Genomic DNA, 22,023 nt, shown 5'->3' with positions numbered 1-22,023 from the left:
GAGCACACCACATGGCAGCCTTTTAATATATAAAGGAGGCTTATAAGAAAGGTGGAGTCTTCCATCATTGGAAGTGTTCAAGCTCAGGTTGGATGCGTCTTTGAGCAACCTGACCTAGTCAAAGATATCCCTGCCCACAGCAGGGGTGTTGCACTAGACGATCTTTGAAGGTCCCTTCCAGCCCAAATCATTCTATCATTCTATGATTCTGTCCTCTGGCTTCTACATGTCCATGGCAGTCAGAGACTGCCCAGAGAGGCAGGACTTCAGATGCACCCCTGCGCTCATCATTTCCCACTGGTTGTTTCTGGGCTCCATCTGGGCATGACACAGGGTGTTTCCATCAACCTCCCTATGCAGGGAACCCGGGGCTGAGCTTTGGGGTTTGAACTCCAAAAAAACAGGTGCTGGCAGTGCCAGAGCCCTCCTTGGAACAAACTCTTCACACACAGGCCAGTGCTTGACACTGAATATTACCTTGGATCGCAGGCATCATTTTTCTGACCTTGCCCCTGTGTTATTCACCGAGCTTTATCCACTGAGCTCTTTTAATAACCAAAATGCCAACGACCAGGAGAAGAGCGTGTTTAGATCTGACAGTGTTTAAAGCAGCTCAAGTGACAGTGCCCTTTTCCTAGAACCAGATCAGTCACTCTCCAGGACTATCGACTACTTCCTGACTTGGTTGAGGACGTTGCTTGATATATGTTGACAATGGACATATGCATATTGGAGACACAGACTTAAGCTCTTTATGGCATGTTAACAATTTTTGTTTGTGTGAGGGGACATGGGAAGTATCACTGTGTATTTATTCAGTATGCGTTTATTTGACGTTGAAGGAATTTCCTGTCCTAGGTTACTTTTGCAAGTTTCTTTCTCTTAACCCTTTGAGTATCTTTCATAAAAGTTGAAAGACAGGAATTACTTTGACTATGAACATGTTCCCTATTAATTATAGTGGTAGTCATTAAATGTTACACATTTCTTCTAGATCAGCTCTGTAAGAAAGGCATTGAATCTTTTAAAACCAGAAATGTTTTGAAAAAAGCAGTATAATTTCTTCTTTGTGGTATGAGGTACCATGTGTAATTTGTTTGTTTAAGACTAGATGAGACTTTTCTCTAGTATCAGTTCTGACTGACTACAGCAACAGTGAATATTCCTCTGGAATGTGCATTTTTAATTTTTCAATTTCTGCAAAATACCAAGTGCCTATTTGCTCACATAGATATTTATTTCTTTTTATAGCTAAGGAGTCACCTTTCACATTCTAGGCACGAATTGCATGTCCAAACTTGAACTTGTATTCTGACTTGCTGTGTCTTGGATTCCCTCTGTATTTAGTGATATTTTAGTCAAAGTCGTGGCCCACAATATGTGCCTGGTTTTCCCCTTTTCAATATAACATATAATTAATTGTTGAATGATACTTTGTCATGATTTGTCTTTTGTAGAATTGTCTTTTCTAATGCTGTTCAGGTAATCCCTGAATTCCGAGGACTATGTGGACAAGATACATTGTATTATTCCCATTTTATGTCTGGCATAGTTGCAGTACAGAAATGCCAAAAAATCTCGCCTGGGTTAAAGATGAAGTTGTCAGTAGAGACAGTAGAGGAACCTATGAATTCTACATCCAAGGTTCTTTAAACACCTTGATTAGTCAAGATTTCCTTATTAATAGCCCTGTCAGACTATTTATAGGAAATGTATCCACAGGAATGGTAAGACGTAAAATGTTTCTAAGTATATCTAGTCAAATCAAATGACAATTATGCCGTTAGATAAGTTTGCCAGACAATGTTTTGCCAAAGATGTGTTGCCAAAATATATTTTGACTGAAGGAAAAGGAAACATCCAGAGCATCTGCATACCAGACTCTATAAAAGTCTCTTTGGAGTACTGTGCCCAGTCTTGACAGAAAATTTCGAGGTAAGTGTATGGCCCCTGTGAACTTCTGGGCATAGCATGTACCTTTTTACTCCATTTAACTTCCTATAGGCCTTGTATATGCATTTCTACCATGGACTGTCTCTATCACCAGTGATTTTATTCTAGGTTTGAAGGCAGCATTTTTTCCTTCAGATTATTCTATGATTTTATGATTCTATGATTCTATATTAGCTCTGGATATCTGTGCAACACAAAATGATTTGCCATATATTTCAAACCACAGTGACTGCTTTCCAGCCTTTGCCTTAAGAATTAACAGCAAAATTTATCAACTTTTAAGGAACAGGAAGAAATCCAACAGTTAAAGATTTCTAGAAATCAGAACAGGCAATAGTGACGTGAACTGCTCTTCATCAGTTCAAGAAAGAAGAAGAGCTACTGGAGAGACTCCAGCGGAGGGCTACGAGGATGATGAGGGGACTGGAACATCTGCCCTACGAGGAGAGGTTGAGGGAACTGGGCTTGTTCAGCCTGAAGAAGAGAAGGCTGCGAGGGGACCTTATAAATGCTTACAAATATCTGAAGGGTGGGTGTCAGGAGGATGGGGCCAAGCTCTTTTGAGTGGTGCCCAGTGACAGGACAAGGGGCAATGGGCACAAACTGAGGCACAGGAAGTTCCGTCTGAACATGAGGAAGAACTTCTTCCCTCTGAGAGTGACGGAGCACTGAACAGGCTGCCCAGGGAGTTTGTGGAGTCTCCTTCTCTGCAGATATTCAAGACCCGCCTGGACAAGGTCCTGTGCAGCTTGCTGTAGGTGACCCTGCTTCGGCAGGAGGGTTGGACTAGATGACCCACAGAGGTCCCTTCCAACCCCTACTATTCTGTGATTCTGTGATACTGTGACATTTGTATCTGGCATACTGCAAGATGAGTTGTCCATAGTAAGTAAATTTTCCAGTGAAAAGCCACTAGGAAGTCTCTCAGGCACTCGTCAGTAGTGCTTTAAAAAAAAATCAGAGAATTATTTAATATGAAGTTTCTGCTATGACGATGTCCATATTCAATAGAGTCCACAAAGCTGAATACTGCTAAACTGTACTACAATACTGCAGTAATAAAGAACTGTTCTATACTTTGTTTTGTTACATAGCTGGATGTCTACGGATATATTTCAGAAAAACAAACAAGTATTTTCAGCCAGGACTGGAAAGTTTAAATCCAACTTTTGATTTCTTTATATCTACTTAAATATCTGAAGAGATCAAAGTTCAAGAGATTTCCACTCTTCCACATAAAGCTGTTCACTCACTGACTCAACAAATCTTTTTCTTACAGAGTACTCTGCTGACTGTGCCTCCTGTATAAGTGCAACAATGGCCTCTCCAGACGCTGAGATGGCTGCCTTTGGGGAGGCGGCCCCTTACCTCCGAAAGTCAGAAAAGGAGAGAATCGAGGCCCAGAACAAGCCTTTCGATGCCAAGACATCCGTCTTTGTGGTACATGCTAAGGAATCCTTTGTGAAAGGGACAATCCAAAGCAAAGAATCAGGGAAGGTCACTGTCAAGACTGAAGCTGGAGAGGTGAGTAAGAAACAAGGCTGAAGGTCACCATTTGATTCCCACTCTGAGCTCTTAGATGACATACACGCATCTCCTTCTTCCTTTGACAGACCCTGACCGTGAAGGAAGATCAAATCTTCTCCATGAACCCTCCTAAGTATGATAAAATTGAGGACATGGCCATGATGACCCACCTCCACGAACCCGCTGTGCTGTACAACCTCAAAGAGCGTTACGCAGCCTGGATGATCTACGTAAGTGCCAGCCGCAGTCTTCCTTTGGGTAGCTAGGAGGAACTGCTCTTCCAGGCGAAGTGGAAGCCAACGTGTTGTCTCCCTTCCTCGCAGACCTACTCGGGTCTCTTCTGTGTCACTGTCAACCCCTACAAGTGGCTGCCGGTGTACAACCCGGAGGTGGTGTTGGCCTACCGAGGCAAGAAGCGCCAGGAGGCCCCTCCACACATCTTCTCCATCTCTGACAACGCCTATCAGTTTATGCTGACTGGTGAGACAATGGCAGCATCTTCATGGTGATATCTATTTTTTTAAAAAAAGACATTTGTGTGTGTAGAGATATAAACCTCAGCATGAGCCTTTAATTAACTTGATATAACAGTTTCTGATATTATGCATGAGACACTGTTCTATTCTAACGATTTTTAAAACTCTAACTGATATCATGCAGACAAGAGCATTGAAAAAGCTAGAGTGAAGAATAACTAATAAGATTAATTAAGTCAGGTGAAACAAAAATTCTCCTTTACCTCTTATCGAGACCTGATATACTCAAAATATGTCAGTAAGTATTGCTAGAGCTCTGAACAGTTTAATGAATCTCACCCAAAACTGTACTGTGGGTTAATGTCTGTTTTGGCTTTCTGAAGACATTGTTTGAAAAAGTGAATGATCTGATTTCAAGTGTTATTCTGATATTTACAACTCCTTGGGAAAGAACATAAACCAGGATCCGAGCGAAGTTGCACCCTCTGGAAAAAATGATAAAAGCCTTCATTTAAAATCAGCTGTTAGTTAATAGTTCTGTATTATGGATTTACTTCTTAGGCATGAAAGTTACTTGAGCATAAAATACTAGAATACTGTGCACCAAAACTGCAATATGCAGAAGGGAATCAATGATTTGATGGTCATACATCTACAGTTTCATGATTCCACAATGACATTGCTGAACATCACAGAATAATATTGACTGTTCAAAAAGGTCCCTACGTGTTGAGTAAAAATTGAACGATAATTTGAATGGGGTTTTTTTTCTCCTTTTCCACTTCCACTTTTAACGCTGGAGCGGTTTCATGAATAACAAGTAGCTTAGCATTTTTTTTTTTCACATTTGCCGTCTTCTTTATTCGTTCTCTTAGTTAGTGGCTTTAAACACAGACTTGTATAGACAGAAATAAACAAAAAATGAGCAGCAATAATTTGAAATGAAAATAAAAAAAACCCCACATTCCTTCTCACCTCAGAAAGAATTTGTTCCTTTGAATTCCCTGGTGAAAACCAAAAATAAGAAAAGCAGGAAAAAAAAGATTTTGTTTAAACATTTCCAACATTGATAAACCTCTAATCCTCCAGACTTCTTGAAGTCACTGAAAAGTAAACAGGCATTCTTGCATCACTATTCATTTCATACAGAGATTGACATGAGAAATAGACTAAATTAAGAAGAGATGTCCTGTTTCAATAACCAAAAATTAAGTTTAAATAAATACCTCAGGGGTGAAAAAACACTGAAGAAATCCAAACTTGGATAACTCCAGCTTCTCCATAAAATACACAGGGTCTCTAAAAGCACAGTTTGTATTTACTACACACATTGTGTTCTATATTACTCAAGAATGACACTAACTGCATCTTTATCTGTGTCTCTTTCCCAGATCGCGAGAACCAGTCAATCCTGATCACGTATGTACACTCCCTGCTCAGGTCCCTGCAGGGCTGCTGGGTACCAGGGGATGTCCTGCCTGACCACATTCTCTCTGCTTCTCTCTTTGGTTTGACAGCGGAGAATCCGGAGCAGGGAAGACTGTGAACACAAAGCGTGTCATCCAGTACTTTGCAACAATTGCAGCGAGCGGGGAGAAGAAGAAGGAGGAACAGCCGACAGGCAAAATGCAGGTGAGTCAGGAAAAACAGACTGAACACATGATATGTAATTGCCATACCAGTTAAACACTATAACTGAGCAATTATCATCCGGTCGGGAACGCAAGAGCATGAAATCAATAATTACTGGAAAGTAGCTAGAAGCAATGCTTTCCTCTGTTCCTGACATGATTTTTGGAAAGGATAACTAGCAATAATTATCACCCTCTAGGGAACGCTTGAGGATCAAATCATCAGCGCCAACCCACTGCTGGAGGCCTTTGGAAACGCCAAGACCGTGAGGAATGACAACTCCTCACGCTTTGTAAGTTGTTGCTTTGGACAAAATCTCTCCCTTTCATTACAAGAGAATTGATGGCCCTAGCAGTATTCCACGTAAAGTAGATGTCAAAAGAACCCATCCAGGCTGCAGTGTTACTTCTTCTCCTTCACAGGGCAAATTCATCAGAATCCACTTTGGAGCCACAGGCAAACTGGCTTCTGCTGACATTGAAACTTGTAAGAGACTCTCCTGGCCTGATCCCATTCCTTCCCAGATTCCCACCTCCATGTGCCTTCCTGTGCCTGACTATTTCTCCGTTCCTTGGCAGATCTGCTGGAGAAGTCCAGAGTCACTTTCCAGCTCAAGGCGGAAAGAAGCTACCACATATTTTATCAGATCATGTCCAACAAGAAGCCAGAGCTAATTGGTAGGAAGCACCATTATGTCTTTTTGATGATGATTGCTGAGCAACTGTTCCCCCTACTACCCAGATGGCAAAACTAATTGCCAACCGTGCCTTGCCTCTTCCTGCTTTCAGACATGCTCCTCATTACGACCAACCCTTTTGATTTCCACTATGTGAGTCAAGGTGAGGTCACTGTTCCCAGTATTGATGACCAGGAGGAGCTCATGGCTACAGATGTAAGTACTGTAAAGAAAATATTTTTGGTGATACTGCTAAGGTTGTTAGGCAATGTTTTCACTTCATTTCTTTGGACTGCAGAGTGCCATTGACATCCTGGGCTTCACTGCTGATGAGAAGACGGCCATCTACAAGCTGACAGGGGCTGTCATGCACTATGGGAACCTGAAGTTCAAGCAGAAACAGCGAGAGGAGCAGGCAGAGCCGGATGGCACAGAAGGTATCAGTAAATCCAGCAGACAACTTGTTCAAAGAACTTCTCTGTTTGCACAGATGATAAGTTCGACTCTGAAGACAGGCATTTGTTGGCCTGACTTGCCATGTAAAACATTGTGGAAAAGCATTTTTGTTCATTGTCTATCTAACTGCAGACGGGCTTCCCTGCCCATGGGAAATACCAGTATTTTCTCCATTGGACACTGCCCATACACACAGAACCTGAAAGGGGGAACTTCAAATTCAACATAGGATATCTCTATGTCACTTCATTTAGAAGAACGTCATTATTAGCTTCCAGAAACTACATTCCTTTGCAGACCTCTGTTTGAGAACATCAGTTTTCCAGATTTGGAACATGGCAGCAGAGTTGGTCACACTGACCAAATTCTAGCCGTTGTCCAAAGATGCATGCTTCCCTCCCTCTCTCTTTCCCTCTTTAGTGGCTGACAAGGCTGCCTACCTGATGGGCCTGAACTCAGCTGAATTGCTCAAAGCCCTGTGTTATCCCCGCGTCAAAGTTGGGAATGAATTTGTGACCAAAGGTCAAACTGTGGAACAGGTAAAGACCAGAGGACTTGAAAATGGCTTGAAAGGGTACTTGAGGATTCTTCTTTGACCCTAGGATGTAATTCCGGTCCTTTTTTCTCTGCTTTAGGTGAACAATGCAGTTGGTGCCCTGGCTAAAGCTGTCTATGAGAAGATGTTTTTGTGGATGGTTATTCGCATCAACCAACAGCTGGATACCAAGCAGCCCAGACAGTACTTCATTGGAGTCCTGGACATTGCTGGTTTTGAGATCTTTGATGTAAGGACAAGGATTTGGCACCGTAGCCAAGGGAGGGTCATGGGGGGGTCATGAGGACTCAGAAACACGTTTCTCTTTAAGAAGATTCAGAAGTTTACCCTCCTCATGTGCAGTTTTCTAGAAAGCCCTCCCTCTTCTCTGTCACAGCAGCACCCTCAAACGACTTCACTAACAAACGCTTTGATTCTAACATTGTGAACAGGTAAAAGAAAGCTCTGCTTTCTGAGAAAGTGGTCTCAGAGGCCCTTGAGCTTGCAAAGGTCCTAGGCTTTTCAAACAGAGACAGCTCTAGGAGTGAGGCTCACAGAGATGTGGGTCAAAGTTGCGGACGCTCTTGGAAAAGCCAAGGAAATTATAGTGCTATGGGAAAGTTCACAGCATGTTTCCTGCGTTGTGAACACGGTGATGGTGTTAGGACTTCTGTGTCAGAGCAAAGAAACCCCCGGACTGGTAATCTGAGGGCAGAGAAATTCTTGGGAGGTTTCCACTCTCTGAGAATTCAGAGGGTTGAGACACCTACACAATGCTGCAGCTAATGTTACCAAAGAATTTGCTTTTGAGTAGCACAGTAAAAAAGAAATGTGGCTTTGAGCTTGATTTCAAAAGTAAGAACAATAAATTCCTTCACGGACAGTAAGTTTTACAACAGAAATTCTGCTAAGGAAACACACGCTGTTACAGTATAGTTAGGAGTGGTGTTCCATCTGGGGAACTTCAAACAGCATTAGGAGAAGGCTAGCAAAACCTGGTGGTGTTTGTCACACATTGAGAACCTGTGCACCATTCCTTGCTTTGGGCAGTTCAACAGCTTTGAGCAGCTGTGCATCAACTTCACCAACGAGAAACTGCAACAGTTCTTCAACCACCACATGTTCGTGCTGGAGCAGGAGGAGTACAAGAAGGAAGGAATTGAATGGGAGTTCATTGACTTTGGGATGGACCTGGCTGCCTGCATTGAGCTCATTGAGAAGGTACCTTTTCCATTCAAGCGTACAATGTATTTTGGGATTCTGTGATGTTTCTGAGCCAGATTCTTCTCAGAAAGAACTTACGGCCAGACGTTCAGTGTCAGTTAAACCAAACATTTTGCACTGAGATCTGTTTTAGTCTGGGGGAGAGAAATTAGGAAAAGTAAATCTGTGTGTCATCAGTCCTGCATTACCTGGTCTTCGAGCATGGAAAAGGTAGCCTGGACTCCCACCAACAGACTTCTTTAAAACAAACCAGAGTCAGTCTCTTTTCCTTTTTCCTCTGAAGACTCAGATCAGAACTCCACACACAGATCTGGGAAATAAATATCATCTCACCTGATTTCCCAAAACAGCTGGGCCTCTTGTAGCTATTTTCACAATTATTTTTCTGTTTACCACTTCCCCCTCCAATTCTACTCCCAATTCTAACCTGAACCAGACAGACGTTCTTGCTAGTTGCATTAAGACAGGCTGCAGGAAGGTAAGGGAAGGCAGAAATAAGCTCCTTGGTCGAGAACACCCCCTGACAAACTCAGGCCCTTGTCCAGGCTTAGATGCTACCAGCAACACACTCGCACCTTTGATGGTCCTAACACATGTTTCACATCATTATTTTTGTCTGTCACTTCTTGTGGTACGTTCCAGCCCATGGGCATCTTCTCCATCCTGGAAGAGGAGTGCATGTTCCCCAAGGCAACTGACACCTCTTTCAAGAACAAGCTCTATGACCAGCATCTGGGCAAGTCCAACAACTTCCAGAAGCCCAAGCCTGCCAAAGGCAAGGCTGAGGCCCACTTCTCCCTGGTGCACTATGCTGGCACAGTGGACTACAACATCTCTGGCTGGCTTGAGAAGAACAAAGACCCCCTGAATGAAACTGTCATTGGGTTGTATCAGAAATCATCTGTGAAGACACTGGCCTTACTCTTTGCTGCATATGGTGGGGAAGCAGGTAAATCCATGTTCGGTGTGTTCATACTGTTCAAAGGGGAATCTCAAAGACAATGTTAAAGGCATCTGCTCGTTTAAATCAACTTTGCAGAGGCTGGTGGTGGTGGCAAGAAGGGTGGCAAGAAGAAGGGGTCTTCTTTCCAGACTGTCTCAGCTCTTTTCCGGGTAAGTACAGAAATTATTATCTCTTTGAAGATGGAAAATAATTTCAATTCCAACCTGAAAGCTCTGTTTCGGTTTTGGTCATAGCTCTTGTCATCCTTGAAAATCCTTCCCTTGCCATTATTGGAAATAAAGTAATTATCTCCTCAGAACACCACCAATTCTCTACCTCAGTGCATGCATGATCTTCTTTGTATTTCAAGAGACAGAATGATATTTTCAGCCTCCGGGAACTCCTAGGCAATTGTCTTAGACTTTTTTTTCCAACTAACTGTTGATGTTGCATCCTTATATTTTGGTTGATTTCTTCCACTTGCCTTAGTTTTGTTATTACCTTCTCTGAATATTCTACAAAATTTTCCAAAGAGTGAAGTTCACCTACTTAGGCTGAGAGTGACTAACATATAAGTTGAAATTCCTTAAAATATTGTGTGGGGACTTCAGAGATATTTCTCTTTACTGTTTTACATATCTATGAAGCTTTTTCAGCATTGACACATTGTAGAATTTGAAAACAATAGCTTGAACATCAAAAGCAAAAAAAATTGCCTCAAGATTATAGTAATGGAAGGCAATATTTTCATTTCAATGGGGAAAGAGAGTTAATGTTAAATTATGTCAAGTTAATAAGTTTTGTCAGTTTTCGGTTAAGTTTTCAAGGTTCCATTTGGCCAAGGTGAAGATATTTAGGGAGACTTAATGACTTCTAAAAAAATCAATTAATATGGGCTGTACAAATATTTTATCCATTTAAAAAGAACTTATTTAGCTGCCAAATCAGACGCTAGTCACGCTTAGCTAAGAGTACATGTTATCCACTTAAAATGCCCAACTATAAGGAGATAAAGTAATACTAACAAATATTCTACAAAAGAATTTCAGAACCAAAAATCTGGGATCCTTCAGTTTTCACGTTTTGCTTTCAGAGTTCTGCAAGATGTTTTAGAGAAGATAGGTCTGCATCCAAAACACTCTGTTTCATACATGCACTATTAATATTTCAGTGCTTATACTTAATAACATAAACTTCATTTCATGATTTCATAGGAGAATTTAAACAAGTTGATGGCTAACCTAAGAAGTACTCATCCCCATTTTGTACGATGCATCATCCCAAATGAAACAAAAACACCTGGTAAGGGGATTACATAGAAGTAAAACCTGAGCAGCAGAAGCTCTTCTCCTGGATGTCAAACAATGGGGCAGTCAATAATGGTGATGTTTGTTAGGTGCCATGGAGCATGAGCTGGTGCTGCATCAGCTGCGATGTAATGGTGTGCTGGAAGGGATCAGAATTTGCAGGAAAGGATTCCCCAGCAGAGTCCTGTATGCTGACTTCAAACAAAGGTAAGAGCACTGCACCTTTCTGCCCATTCAGACCAAGATGAAGAGCCTGAATATCATAATATACTTGAAACTTTATACTTTAAATTAGTACTGAGCAGTAATACAGAAATGTTTTACCATCAGTTCATGATGATATGACACTGCTGAGATCAGGATTCTCTTGCACTTAGAGTTAATAGAAAAAGCACTCTCCATATCCTGTTCTGAAATGCTGAACTGTCTCCAGGCATCAGACAGGATTAATGAGACAGTCTGAAAAGGCTGTGGGGTTCAATCACAGTGGTGGTTTTGGTGATGGGATTACTTCATGTTCTATTTTCCTCTGCAGATACAGAGTGCTTAATGCAAGTGCTATCCCCGAAGGACAGTTCATGGACAGCAAGAAGGCTTCTGAAAAGCTCCTTGGGTCCATTGATGTGGACCACACCCAATACAGATTTGGTCACACAAAGGTAGAATCAAGACCTGTGTTAAATGTCTGTGAGTGATAAGGGTGGGCTGCTCTGTCAGAGACAGGGAGCACAGAACAATAACAGAGACAGTAGGGTAGGAGCCTCAATCAGCAAGTGCACAGCCCCATAGTACCCAAGAAAAGCAATTGTGAAAGACCCTGAAATGCTAGTCAGGTTCAGACAAGAGTCCAGATCATCTGACAGGCTTGTTACAATAGTGAAGGTCTGAGGTGAAGCTGTAAAGCCTTGGTTTTGGAGATTGGTCAGGGTCAGATATAGGTAGGCTAAGATGGCCCAGGCAGTATTCCTTAATTCCTGGACACATCACAGATATGAGATTGGTTTAACATCAAGCCAGGAACTAAGTCCACAGGACACGCTTGATCTCACTGGGGTTCATGACCAGGCATAGGTATTTCTGAGGCTGTGGCTGAACTGGAAACAATAACTCATATCACATAGCTCAGACAGAAACTGAAGGCTTAGGGCTGAGCTTATAGGCAGCGTGTAGGTCCATGGGCAGAGGGCTGGGGAGGGGGCTGAAAGTGAGGCAGGTCATGGCCATTAAGATCTACTTCAGGTTTCTGAAAGACTCTGTGCCTCTATTCCATACTACCTGACAATTACATGCCACAAAATTTCCTTTTTCAAGGTGTTCTTCAAAGCTGGACTGCTGGGACTCCTGGAGGAGATGAGAGATGACAAGTTGGCAGAAATTATCACTCGCACACAAGCCAGGTGCAGAGGCTTCCTGATGAGAGTGGAGTATCGGAGAATGGTGGAAAGAAGGTAGACATTTCTCATATCTAGTTTGTTCTCATGGTACTGGATGAATAAAGTTTAAATTCATCACACCGAAGCTATGAAAAAGCCATGTGAATTTCATTTCAGGGAATCCATCTTCTGTATTCAATACAATGTTCGTGCATTCATGAATGTCAAGCACTGGCCCTGGATGAAGCTGTTCTTCAAGATCAAGCCCTTGCTGAAGAGTGCAGAATCTGAGAAGGAGATGGCCAACATGAAGGAGGAGTTTGAGAAAACCAAGGAAGAGCTTGCAAAGTCTGAGGCCAAGAGGAAGGAGCTGGAGGAGAAAATGGTGGTCCTGCTTCAGGAGAAAAATGACCTGCAGCTCCAAGTGCAGGCGGTGAGTACCACCGCTCTGTTGTCCCTGGGAAAAGAAACAGCCAGAATGCTTGTTACCCTAAGCAGAGACTTGCAGAAAGCGGACTAACATGCAGCAGAAAACAGCCTAAAACACAGACCCTAAGGCACTCTTAACTTTGAGTAAACAGACACTGGCAGGGGTGTGGTGAGTCTCATGGTAGCCCCACATGAGACTCGGCGTTCCTGCTGTCTGAGGAAAGAATCACGTAACACTAGCCCACACGTAATCCACAGCAGAGAGCTCAGAACTGGCAGGGAAATATCTCTCCGTCTAGTCAACTCCCAAAGCAGTGTATCTGCCTAACAGAGTGAAGGCAAACCTGAGAAGGAGCCACTTTTCCGACTTACAGTTACGCTAGAAGGCCTTGGTTACTTTCAGAAACACGGATACTTCCCATGCAAACTCAATTAGGAAAAGGCAGTCTCTTCACACCAAACAAAACACCACTTTCTCCACTAAATCATTCTCACCAGGCCTTGACTCGCCAAATGATACGAGGTTCATGAAGAGTCAGTTAAAAAGAAGAAGCTATTGAATAGGTTTTGTGCCAGCAAAAAAGATTCCACGCCCTTGCTGCTGCTGCAACTAGCAATTGAAGTGACCACTGTTCTGTCGTGCTTGGGAGTGCAGGAGGTGTTCTCATAACTACACTCTCTCTGTGAGGCACTGTGAAGAGACACAAAAGATTTGGAAACAATGTGGATACCAGATGAACAGGTTTCCCAGTAGACACCCGGCAGGATCTTCCAGCTGCTGGAGTGGAAGGCCAGGTTCAGCCCCCATTTTAACACGTGCCTACTCAGTGATACAAAAGGCAGCGCGGAGAATCTTGAACACATTACAACCCACCAAAATCTGTGTCTCCCCACCAGGAAGCAGATAGCTTGGCTGATGCTGAGGAAAGATGTGACCAGCTCATCAAAACCAAAATCCAGCTGGAAGCCAAAATTAAGGAGGTGACTGAAAGGGCTGAGGATGAGGAGGAAATTAATGCCGAGCTGACGGCCAAGAAGAGGAAACTGGAGGATGAATGTTCCGAGCTGAAGAAAGACATTGATGACCTCGAGTTAACATTGGCCAAAGTGGAGAAGGAAAAGCATGCCACTGAAAACAAGGTACGCACATGGGGAATCACACAAAGGGCAAAGGGACACACGCCTCCCACATCAGCCTGGTATCCTCAGAATGAAGCTAGGTTTGGAACACGCCAGGAGCATCAGAGCAGGGCAGCTAGGCAGCCCCAATAGAAAACAAGCTCCTGGCTAAGCACTGCAAAGTGAAAAGGGCACTGCACTAGCAGTCAAGTCTTTTTCACAGACTTTTGGTGCTTTCTTACAACCAACAGGTGAAAAACCTCACCGAGGAGATGGCAGCCCTGGACGAGACCATTGCCAAGCTGACAAAAGAGAAGAAAGCCCTCCAAGAGGCCCATCAGCAGACACTGGATGACCTGCAGGCAGAGGAGGACAAAGTCAACACACTGACCAAATCTAAGACCAAGCTGGAGCAGCAAGTGGATGATGTAAGCCCCCGTGTAGCTGGATGAAAAAGTAAGCTTTGTAGAGGAAAGCGTAGCCAGCAAAGCGCTGATGGTTTTGCTTGTTGTAGCTGGAAGGGTCCCTGGAGCAAGAGAAGAAACTGCGCATGGACCTTGAGAGAGCTAAGAGGAAGCTGGAAGGAGACCTGAAGCTGGCCCATGACAGCATAATGGATTTGGAGAATGATAAGCAGCAGCTGGATGAGAAACTGAAGAAGTAAGTGTGGCTGTGGGGCACCTGAGTGCTGGGCTGGTGCACTTGACTTTTTTCTTTGAACTGTAACATGGTTTGCTTTGCCCAAAGGAAAGACTTTGAAATCAGCCAAATCCAGAGCAAAATCGAGGATGAGCAAGCCCTGGGCATGCAATTACAGAAGAAGATCAAGGAGCTGCAGGCAAGGCTCTGTTCCTTCCCCTCTTCGACCCAGTCTCAGGTCAGGAAGGAGGAGGGCATGGTTGTGAAGGGTCCCTGATGTTCCCCAGGCTCGTATTGAGGAACTGGAGGAGGAAATTGAGGCAGAGCGAACCTCTCGCGCAAAAGCAGAGAAGCATCGGGCTGACCTCTCCAGGGAGCTAGAGGAGATCAGCGAGCGCCTGGAAGAGGCAGGAGGGGCTACTGCAGCTCAGATTGATATGAACAAGAAGCGTGAGGCAGAATTTCAGAAGATGCGCCGTGACCTCGAAGAGGCCACGCTGCAGCACGAAGCCACAGCTGCTGCTCTGCGGAAGAAGCATGCGGACAGCACAGCTGAGCTTGGGGAGCAGATCGACAACCTGCAACGAGTGAAGCAGAAGCTGGAGAAGGAGAAGAGTGAGCTGAAGATGGAGATTGACGACTTGGCCAGTAACATGGAGTCTGTCTCCAAAGCCAAGGTATGGAATTGCAGTAGAGCCTGCTCACAGGGCCAAGGTATGGCACATAGGCTACCTCTACCAGCCACATTCTCACAGAAAAATTCCTGCTGTGAGGATAAGGCAGAGTCCAGGTGTTCATGTTGATTCCTTCCTCGTGTTTGCTGCCTAGGCAAATCTGGAGAAGATGTGCCGCACACTGGAAGACCAGCTGAGTGAGATTAAAACTAAGGAGGAGCAGAATCAGCGCATAATCAATGACCTCAATACCCAACGAGCTCGTCTTCAGACAGAATCAGGTGAGGCATCCTCATTCCTGAGGTGCAACGGGAGGACTTGCATGCCGTGGGCATACTACAGAGTGCAAAGTGATGACTGGTGTAACATCTCCAAACCACTCCTGATTACATGGGTTTATAGGCAGAAACTCTCATATTATTCTCATACTGTGTGAGGGATCGCTTAAGCAATCTGGACGTCCACAAATCCATGGGCCCCGATGGAATGCACCCACGAGTGCTGAGAGAGTTGGCGGATGTCATTGCTGAGCCACTCTCCATCATCTCTGAGAGGTCCTGGAGGACAGGAGAGGTGCCCGAGGACTGGAGAAAGGCCAATGTCACTCCAGTCTTCAAAAAGGGCAAGAAGGAGAACCCAGGGAACTACAGGCCGGTCAGCCTCACCTCCATCCCGGGAAAGGTGATGGAGCAGGTTATCCTGGAGGCCATCATGAAGCAAGTGGAAGAAAAGAAGGTTATCAGGAGCAGTCAGCATGGATTCACCAAGGGGAAATCGTGCCTGACCAATCTAATAGCTTTCTACGATGACATGACTGGCTGGGTAGACGAAGGGAGAGCCGTGGATGTTGTCTACCTCGACTTCAGCAAGGCTTTCGACACAGTCTCCCATGATATCCTCCTAGGGAAGCTCAGGAAGTGTGGGCTGGATGAGTGGTCGGTGAAGTGGATTGAGAACTGGCTGAATGGCAGAACTCAGAGGGTTGTCATCAGCGGCGCTGAGTCTAGTTAGAGGCTGGTAACTAGTGGTGTCCCTCAGGGGTCAGTACTGGGCCCAGTATTGTTTAACTTCTTCATCAACGACCTGGATGAAGGGTTAGAATGTACCCTCAGCAAGTTTGCTGATGACACCAAACTGGGAGATGTGGTAGACACACCAGAAGGCTGTGCTGCCATTCAGCGTGACCTGGATAGGCTGGAAAGTTGGGCAGAGAGGAACCTGATGAGGTTCAACAAAGGCAAATGCAGGGTCCTGCACCGGGGGAGGAACAACCCCATGCATCAGTACAGGCTTGGGGTGGACCTGCTGGAGAGCAGCTCTGTGGAGAGGGACCTGGGAGTGCTGGTGGACGACAGGTTCACCATGAGCCAGCAGTGTGTCCTGGCTGCCAAGAAGGCCAATGGGATCCTGGGGTGCATCAAGAAGAGTGTGGCCAGCAGGTCGAGGGAGGTTCTCCTTCCCCTCTACACTGCCCTAGTGAGGCCTCATCTGGAGTGCTGTGTCCAGTGCTGGGCTCCCCAGTTCAAGAAAGATGAAGAGCTACTGGAGAGACTCCAGCGGAGGGCTACAAGGATGATGAGGGGACTGGAACACCTGCCCTACGAGGAGAGGCTGAGGGAGCTGGGCTTGTTCAGCCTGAAAAAGAGAAGGCTGCGAGGCGATCTAATAAATGCTTATAAATATCTGAAGGGTGGGTGTCAGGAGGATGGGGCCAAGCTCTTTTGAGTGGTGCCCAGTGACAGGACAAGGGGCAATGGGCACAAACTGAGGCACAGGAAGTTCCGTCTGAACATGAGGAAGAACTTCTTCCCTCTGAGAGTGACAGAGCACTGGAACGGGCTGCCCAGAGAGGTTGTGGAGTCTCCTTCTCTGGAGATATTCAAGACCTGCCTGGACAAGGTCCTGTGCAGCTTGCTGTAGGTGACCCTGCTTCGGCAGGAGGGTTGGACCAGATGACCCACAGAGGTCCCTTCCAACCCCTACCATTCTGTGATTCTGTGATTCTGTGATTAGTAGTCTAGTTACTTTTTTCCGCTTTACCCTTCCCAGGGGAATATTCACGCCAGGTGGAGGAAAAGGATGCTCTGATTTCTCAGCTCTCTAGGGGCAAGCAAGGATTTACTCAACAGATTGAGGAACTCAAGAGACATCTAGAGGAAGAAGTTAAGGTGAGAATGTTTAGTATAACATGATTTTTTCTGGGGATAAACCAGTTTTTTCAACAAGCAACATCAGCCCTAAATGAATCTGGAAAATCTTGCCTATCATATTTTAGATTTTAAAATAAAAAGTAATTAAATATTTTTTCCCCAAACAAACTGGTGGGAAAACCACTTCTTCACAACCCTCAACTCATAAACTGGAGAGGGAAGGAAGCATAATCATTTTGATGCTGGCGGAAGTGAGATTTCGTGAGATTCTGACGATACTCTCTAAGACAACATTCAGACACATACGTCGAAACATTTAGAGACACAGTAGATTACTGCTCCTAGAGCACCTGTTAGTAACACATCCTGATTCTCCAGAACACATTGATGACGGCTTCATCATCTCCCAGCTGTGTATTTACCTAATTAGAGGTTCATTCTAATTTTGCTGTAATTTTCACTGTCAAGAATCATCTCAAGCCAAGTATTCAGGTTACCAATCCAATGTCCCCACAGGCCAAGAACGCCCTGGCCCATGCCTTGCAGTCTGCTCGCCATGACTGTGACTTGCTCCGGGAACAATATGAGGAGGAGCAGGAAGGCAAGGGGGAGCTACAGCGCGCCCTGTCAAAGGCCAACAGCGAAGTGGCCCAGTGGAGAACCAAATATGAAACGGATGCTATTCAGCGCACAGAGGAGCTGGAGGAGGCCAAGTATGTGGGAAGTGGGATGTCAAATGGCTGGAGACGACTGAGACTGTGAAGGGAAATTGGAAACTGGTGACTCTGAGAGTGGGGTAGGACAGGGGTGAGACAAAGGCAGCAATATACTGTCTTTGTGGTCAAGAGGAGAGAGCGAGGGAGAGGAAAAGGGTGCTGTGGAAAAAGTGTAGATTGGAAGGACAAACACAGCCTTTATCGGTAGAAAGTCTAAGACAAGCCAAATGCTTGGTAGGTGCTAGGACAAAGAAGTGACGGACCCTTTTGGTGGCATGCAGTCTTGGAACAGGAAAAGATACTGCGAAAAGCAATAGCCTTAACACCCACAAAGTAGCCAAGTGCCCTCTCATGAGCAGTGCAACATTGGCTCCCCTCTAAGCTCTAACCTGGAGCTCTGCTTATCTCCTCCAGGAAGAAGCTGGCACAGCGGCTGCAGGATGCAGAGGAACACGTCGAAGCTGTGAATGCCAAATGTGCCTCCCTGGAAAAGACAAAGCAGAGGCTGCAGAATGAAGTGGAGGACTTGATGATTGATGTGGAGCGAACCAATGCTGCCTGTGCAGCTCTGGATAAGAAGCAGAAGAACTTTGACAAGGTCTTTTGGGCTCTTCATGGAAGGTTCCTGGACAGAGCATACCTTCCTGATTGCCACACCCATACTCACACTACATTTCTCTTCAGATCCTGGCAGAGTGGAAGCAGAAGTATGAGGAAACACAGGCTGAGCTGGAAGCCTCCCAGAAGGAGTCTCGCTCTCTCAGCACGGAGCTGTTTAAGATGAAGAATGCGTATGAGGAGTCCTTGGACCACCTGGAAACGCTGAAGCGTGAGAACAAGAACTTGCAGCGTAAGTCCCTGGCCCTCTGCTCCTGGCAGGGCTTTCTCACTACCCACCGCTCCACGTGGCTCTGTGCCTGCAGGTCTGCAAAGATGCCTGTCACCTTGGTGTGACAGGGCCCTTACCATTCAGCTCTGTGCCTGACCATGCTGCTGGTCTTTGTTCCCACAGAGGAGATTGCTGACCTGACGGAGCAGATTGCTGAGGGAGGAAAGGCGATTCATGAGCTGGAGAAAGTCAAGAAGCAGATTGAGCAGGAGAAATCTGAAATCCAAGCCTCCCTGGAGGAAGCTGAGGTACAGGCAGTGCTAATGGTGTCCAGACTGAAAGTATGGGAGTAGTTACCTGCAGAGGTGTCAGGAAAGCAAACCTAGCTTTCATGAAATACCACATGAGAGATGGTGTAGAAAGGAAGCAGTAGTTTAAGTCACTGTTCCTGCTGACTTGTCCAGGCCTCCCTTGAACATGAAGAGGGCAAGATCCTGCGCCTCCAACTTGAGCTCAACCAGGTGAAGTCTGAGATTGACAGGAAGATAGCAGAGAAAGATGAGGAGATCGACCAGATGAAGAGAAACCACCTCAGAATTGTGGAGTCCATGCAGAGCACCCTGGATGCTGAGATCAGGAGCAGGAATGAAGCCCTGCGGCTGAAGAAGAAGATGGAGGGAGACTTGAATGAAATGGAGATTCAGCTGAGCCATGCCAACCGTGTGGCTGCAGAGGCACAGAAGAACCTGAGAAACACACAGGCGGTGCTCAAGGTCTGTTCAGCAAAGCTAGAGAAAGAGAAAAGGCTTCCCTGATATTTTTGGCACCCAAGCACACACCACCAGCTTGTAATTTCTCTTGTGTCTTTTACAGGACACCCAGATACACTTGGACGATGCTCTGAGGACACAGGAGGACCTGAAAGAGCAAGTGGCCATGGTGGAGCGCAGAGCAAACCTGTTGCAGGCTGAAGTGGAGGAGCTACGGGCAGCCCTGGAGCAGACAGAGCGGTCGAGGAAATTGGCTGAGCAGGAGCTTCTGGATGCCACTGAACGTGTGCAGCTCCTCCATACCCAGGTCAGGCACTCTGCTGGAAATTAATCCCATCAACAAGGGATAACACAGGATGACATTGCTATGCATCTTGTAAGTGATTACCATGTATGTAAAGACTTGATGAGCCACACTGAGGTATGGCCAGTCCAGCCAGACACCCGTGTCTGGTTTACTGCCAGGGCTCTAAAGAGGCATTAGACATGTTCATAAACAATACTCACACTTTCAACTCTTGATGTGAAGGCATTAGGTCTAACAGAACAAATCATGTCTTTCCTGTTATACAGAACACCAGCTTAATCAACACCAAGAAGAAGCTAGAAACAGACATCATGCAAGTTCAGAGTGAAATGGAGGATACGATCCAGGAAGCTCGCAATGCTGAAGAAAAGGCCAAGAAGGCCATCACAGATGTGAGTCAGGGGTTCCTTTCACTGCTGATGGTGTATATATGAATACCCAGACTGTCTCCAGCCCCAAAATGTCTTTGACCTTTTGCTCTCCTCAGGCAGCCATGATGGCAGAAGAGCTGAAGAAGGAGCAGGACACCAGCGCCCACCTGGAGAGGATGAAGAAGAACCTGGACCAGACGGTGAAGGACCTACAGCACCGTCTGGATGAGGCTGAGCAGCTGGCACTGAAGGGAGGCAAGAAGCAAATCCAGAAGCTGGAGGCCAGAGTGCGTAGGGCTTTTATTTGTGCCTGAGTGAATATGTCATGTAAGCAGCCAGCAGGGAAGCTCAAAAGATGGGCTTATGATTGCAGGTGCGGGAGCTGGAAGGGGAGGTTGATGCTGAGCAGAAGCGCAGCAGTGAAGCTGTGAAGGGTGTGCGCAAGTACGAGCGGAGGGTGAAGGAGCTGACCTACCAGGTAAGGCAGGAGGCCTTCTTGGGTTGACAGTTTTATCACAGCAAGTCAAATTTTGCACACACCATCCCCAAGGGGAATTGTGAACCTCACATGGTGGGAAACCAAACATTCATTGTCTTTTTCCTGTTTGCCAACTGCTTTAGTCTGAGGAAGACCGGAAGAATATTCTCAGGCTGCAGGATCTGGTGGACAAGCTGCAAATGAAGGTGAAATCCTACAAGAGACAGGCTGAGGAGGCCGTAAGTATTGCTTGGAGAACGGACAACTGCCACCTTCCATCGCGGCAGCATGCTCATTGAGATGAGTATGAATATCAGGAAAAGAGCATGAAAGAAACTCCCAAGACACAACAGTCTTGGTGATGCCATTTTATATTTTGTGTCGTGAGTCATTGCTGAGTTCTGGGCTCCCTGCAGTCAGGGACGAAAAGAGGGAAGTTCTGCAGCCTGTTTTATAGAGGAGGTCATTCTAAACAAACCCAGGGGCTATATCCACTGACTGAGAGGTCCATAAGTCTCTGTTGCTGATCAACAGCAGAAGACCTCAGGGTCTTTCTCAACCTAGTAAGTCACACTGATAGTTGGGCCACAAGTAGTGGGAGAATAAGTACACAAACGACAAGAGCAAGTGATGAAATAGCTCCTCAAGAGTGACACTAACTGGTGAAGCTTGTCACAGTGGGCTCCTCAATAAGGGACGATGAGGAGGTCTGCGTGAGGCTTATGTGTACACAGTGGTGGGTGGGGGATGGAGGTTGAGGCCTACCCTCAGGGAACAACCACAGCCCCACAAGGCTGTGGTGTAGGAGGAGCACAACGCCTGCCCTGGGCTCCTCACCACCGACTCCCTCTCCCCGCACAGGAGGAGCTGTCCAATGTCAACCTCTCCAAGTTCCGCAAGATCCAGCACGAGCTGGAGGAAGCCGAGGAGCGGGCTGACATTGCGGAGTCGCAGGTCAACAAGCTTCGAGTGAAGAGCCGAGAGTTTCACAGCAAGAAGATAGAAGAAGAAGAGTGAGGATGTCATGAGGCACCAAAGTGACCTGAGAGTTGCGCAAAATGTGAACCTCTCGGTTGCTTTTGTCTTTATTTTATATTTGCCACCACCTCATCACGTAGTGAATAAAGAGTAGTTTCATTTGAATGCGCACCATGAGCCCACGTTATCATTTGTTTCTCTTTTTACTGGTTAGGGCTGTAGAGTCATTAGCCTTTGGGCATAGTTTTTTCTTATACCTTTCATATACCTATCTCATATACAGCTTTCTGTCATCAGTTCCTAACTACTTATCCCTAACTACTTAGTAAGTGTTAAAAAGAAGCTTCTCACACAGATAAATAATCCTCAAAGACACAGAATGAGAAGTTACTTGTGCTGGGGCCTGTGTTGTTGAAGCTAATGATAAAACAAGGTGAAGAGGTGTTGAAGAGGAAGGAGCA

General features: G+C 45.5%; 1 protein-coding gene across 2 annotated transcripts; it reads left to right on the top strand.

The window, feature by feature from the left end:
- Positions 1-1,912: 1,912 nt before the first annotated feature.
- Positions 1,913-21,733, top strand: LOC104330330 (myosin heavy chain, skeletal muscle, adult). Of its 2 annotated transcripts, none has more exons than XM_075441121.1 (39): positions 1,913-1,935; positions 3,233-3,477; positions 3,567-3,710; positions 3,804-3,960; positions 5,348-5,375; positions 5,474-5,588; positions 5,788-5,880; positions 6,011-6,074; positions 6,167-6,265; positions 6,377-6,480; positions 6,563-6,701; positions 7,141-7,259; positions 7,356-7,505; positions 8,306-8,476; positions 9,122-9,428; positions 9,519-9,592; positions 10,637-10,724; positions 10,819-10,936; positions 11,265-11,388; positions 12,041-12,177; positions 12,280-12,535; positions 13,429-13,671; positions 13,902-14,078; positions 14,165-14,310; positions 14,398-14,488; positions 14,577-14,966; positions 15,118-15,244; positions 17,013-17,131; positions 17,630-17,826; positions 18,244-18,427; positions 18,514-18,679; positions 18,842-18,966; positions 19,123-19,431; positions 19,532-19,735; positions 20,002-20,127; positions 20,223-20,393; positions 20,480-20,584; positions 20,728-20,823; positions 21,446-21,733. In XM_075441121.1, the coding sequence occupies exons 2-39, from the start codon at positions 3,271-3,273 to the stop codon at positions 21,599-21,601; spliced, it is 5,826 nt and encodes a 1,941-aa protein (XP_075297236.1). In that variant the 5' UTR covers positions 1,913-1,935; positions 3,233-3,270; the 3' UTR covers positions 21,602-21,733. The 2 variants fall into 2 exon arrangements, with proteins under 2 accessions (XP_075297236.1, XP_075297235.1); XM_075441120.1 differs by lacking the exon at positions 1,913-1,935 and adding an exon at positions 2,350-2,482.
- The last annotated feature ends 290 nt before the right edge of the window (positions 21,734-22,023 follow it).

Source organism: Opisthocomus hoazin, chromosome 21 (genome assembly GCF_030867145.1).
Source record: "Opisthocomus hoazin isolate bOpiHoa1 chromosome 21, bOpiHoa1.hap1, whole genome shotgun sequence".
Classification (NCBI taxonomy): Eukaryota; Metazoa; Chordata; class Aves; order Opisthocomiformes; family Opisthocomidae; genus Opisthocomus; species Opisthocomus hoazin.
This window is presented reverse-complemented; position numbering and strand designations above follow the sequence as displayed.

What these genes read in the sequence shown, in the direction of transcription:
- LOC104330330 (XM_075441120.1), top strand. Translation starts at nt 2,365, where the DNA reads ATGATGAGGGGACTGGAACATCTGCCCTACGAGGAGAGGTTGAGGGAA. An exon ending in CTGGTTTTGAGATCTTTGAT is followed by an intron (nt 7,506 to 8,305) that starts GTAAGGACAAGG and finishes TGCTTTGGGCAG; the next exon opens with TTCAACAGCTTTGAGCAGCT. An exon ending in AAATGAAACAAAAACACCTG is followed by an intron (nt 10,725 to 10,818) that starts GTAAGGGGATTA and finishes GATGTTTGTTAG; the next exon opens with GTGCCATGGAGCATGAGCTG.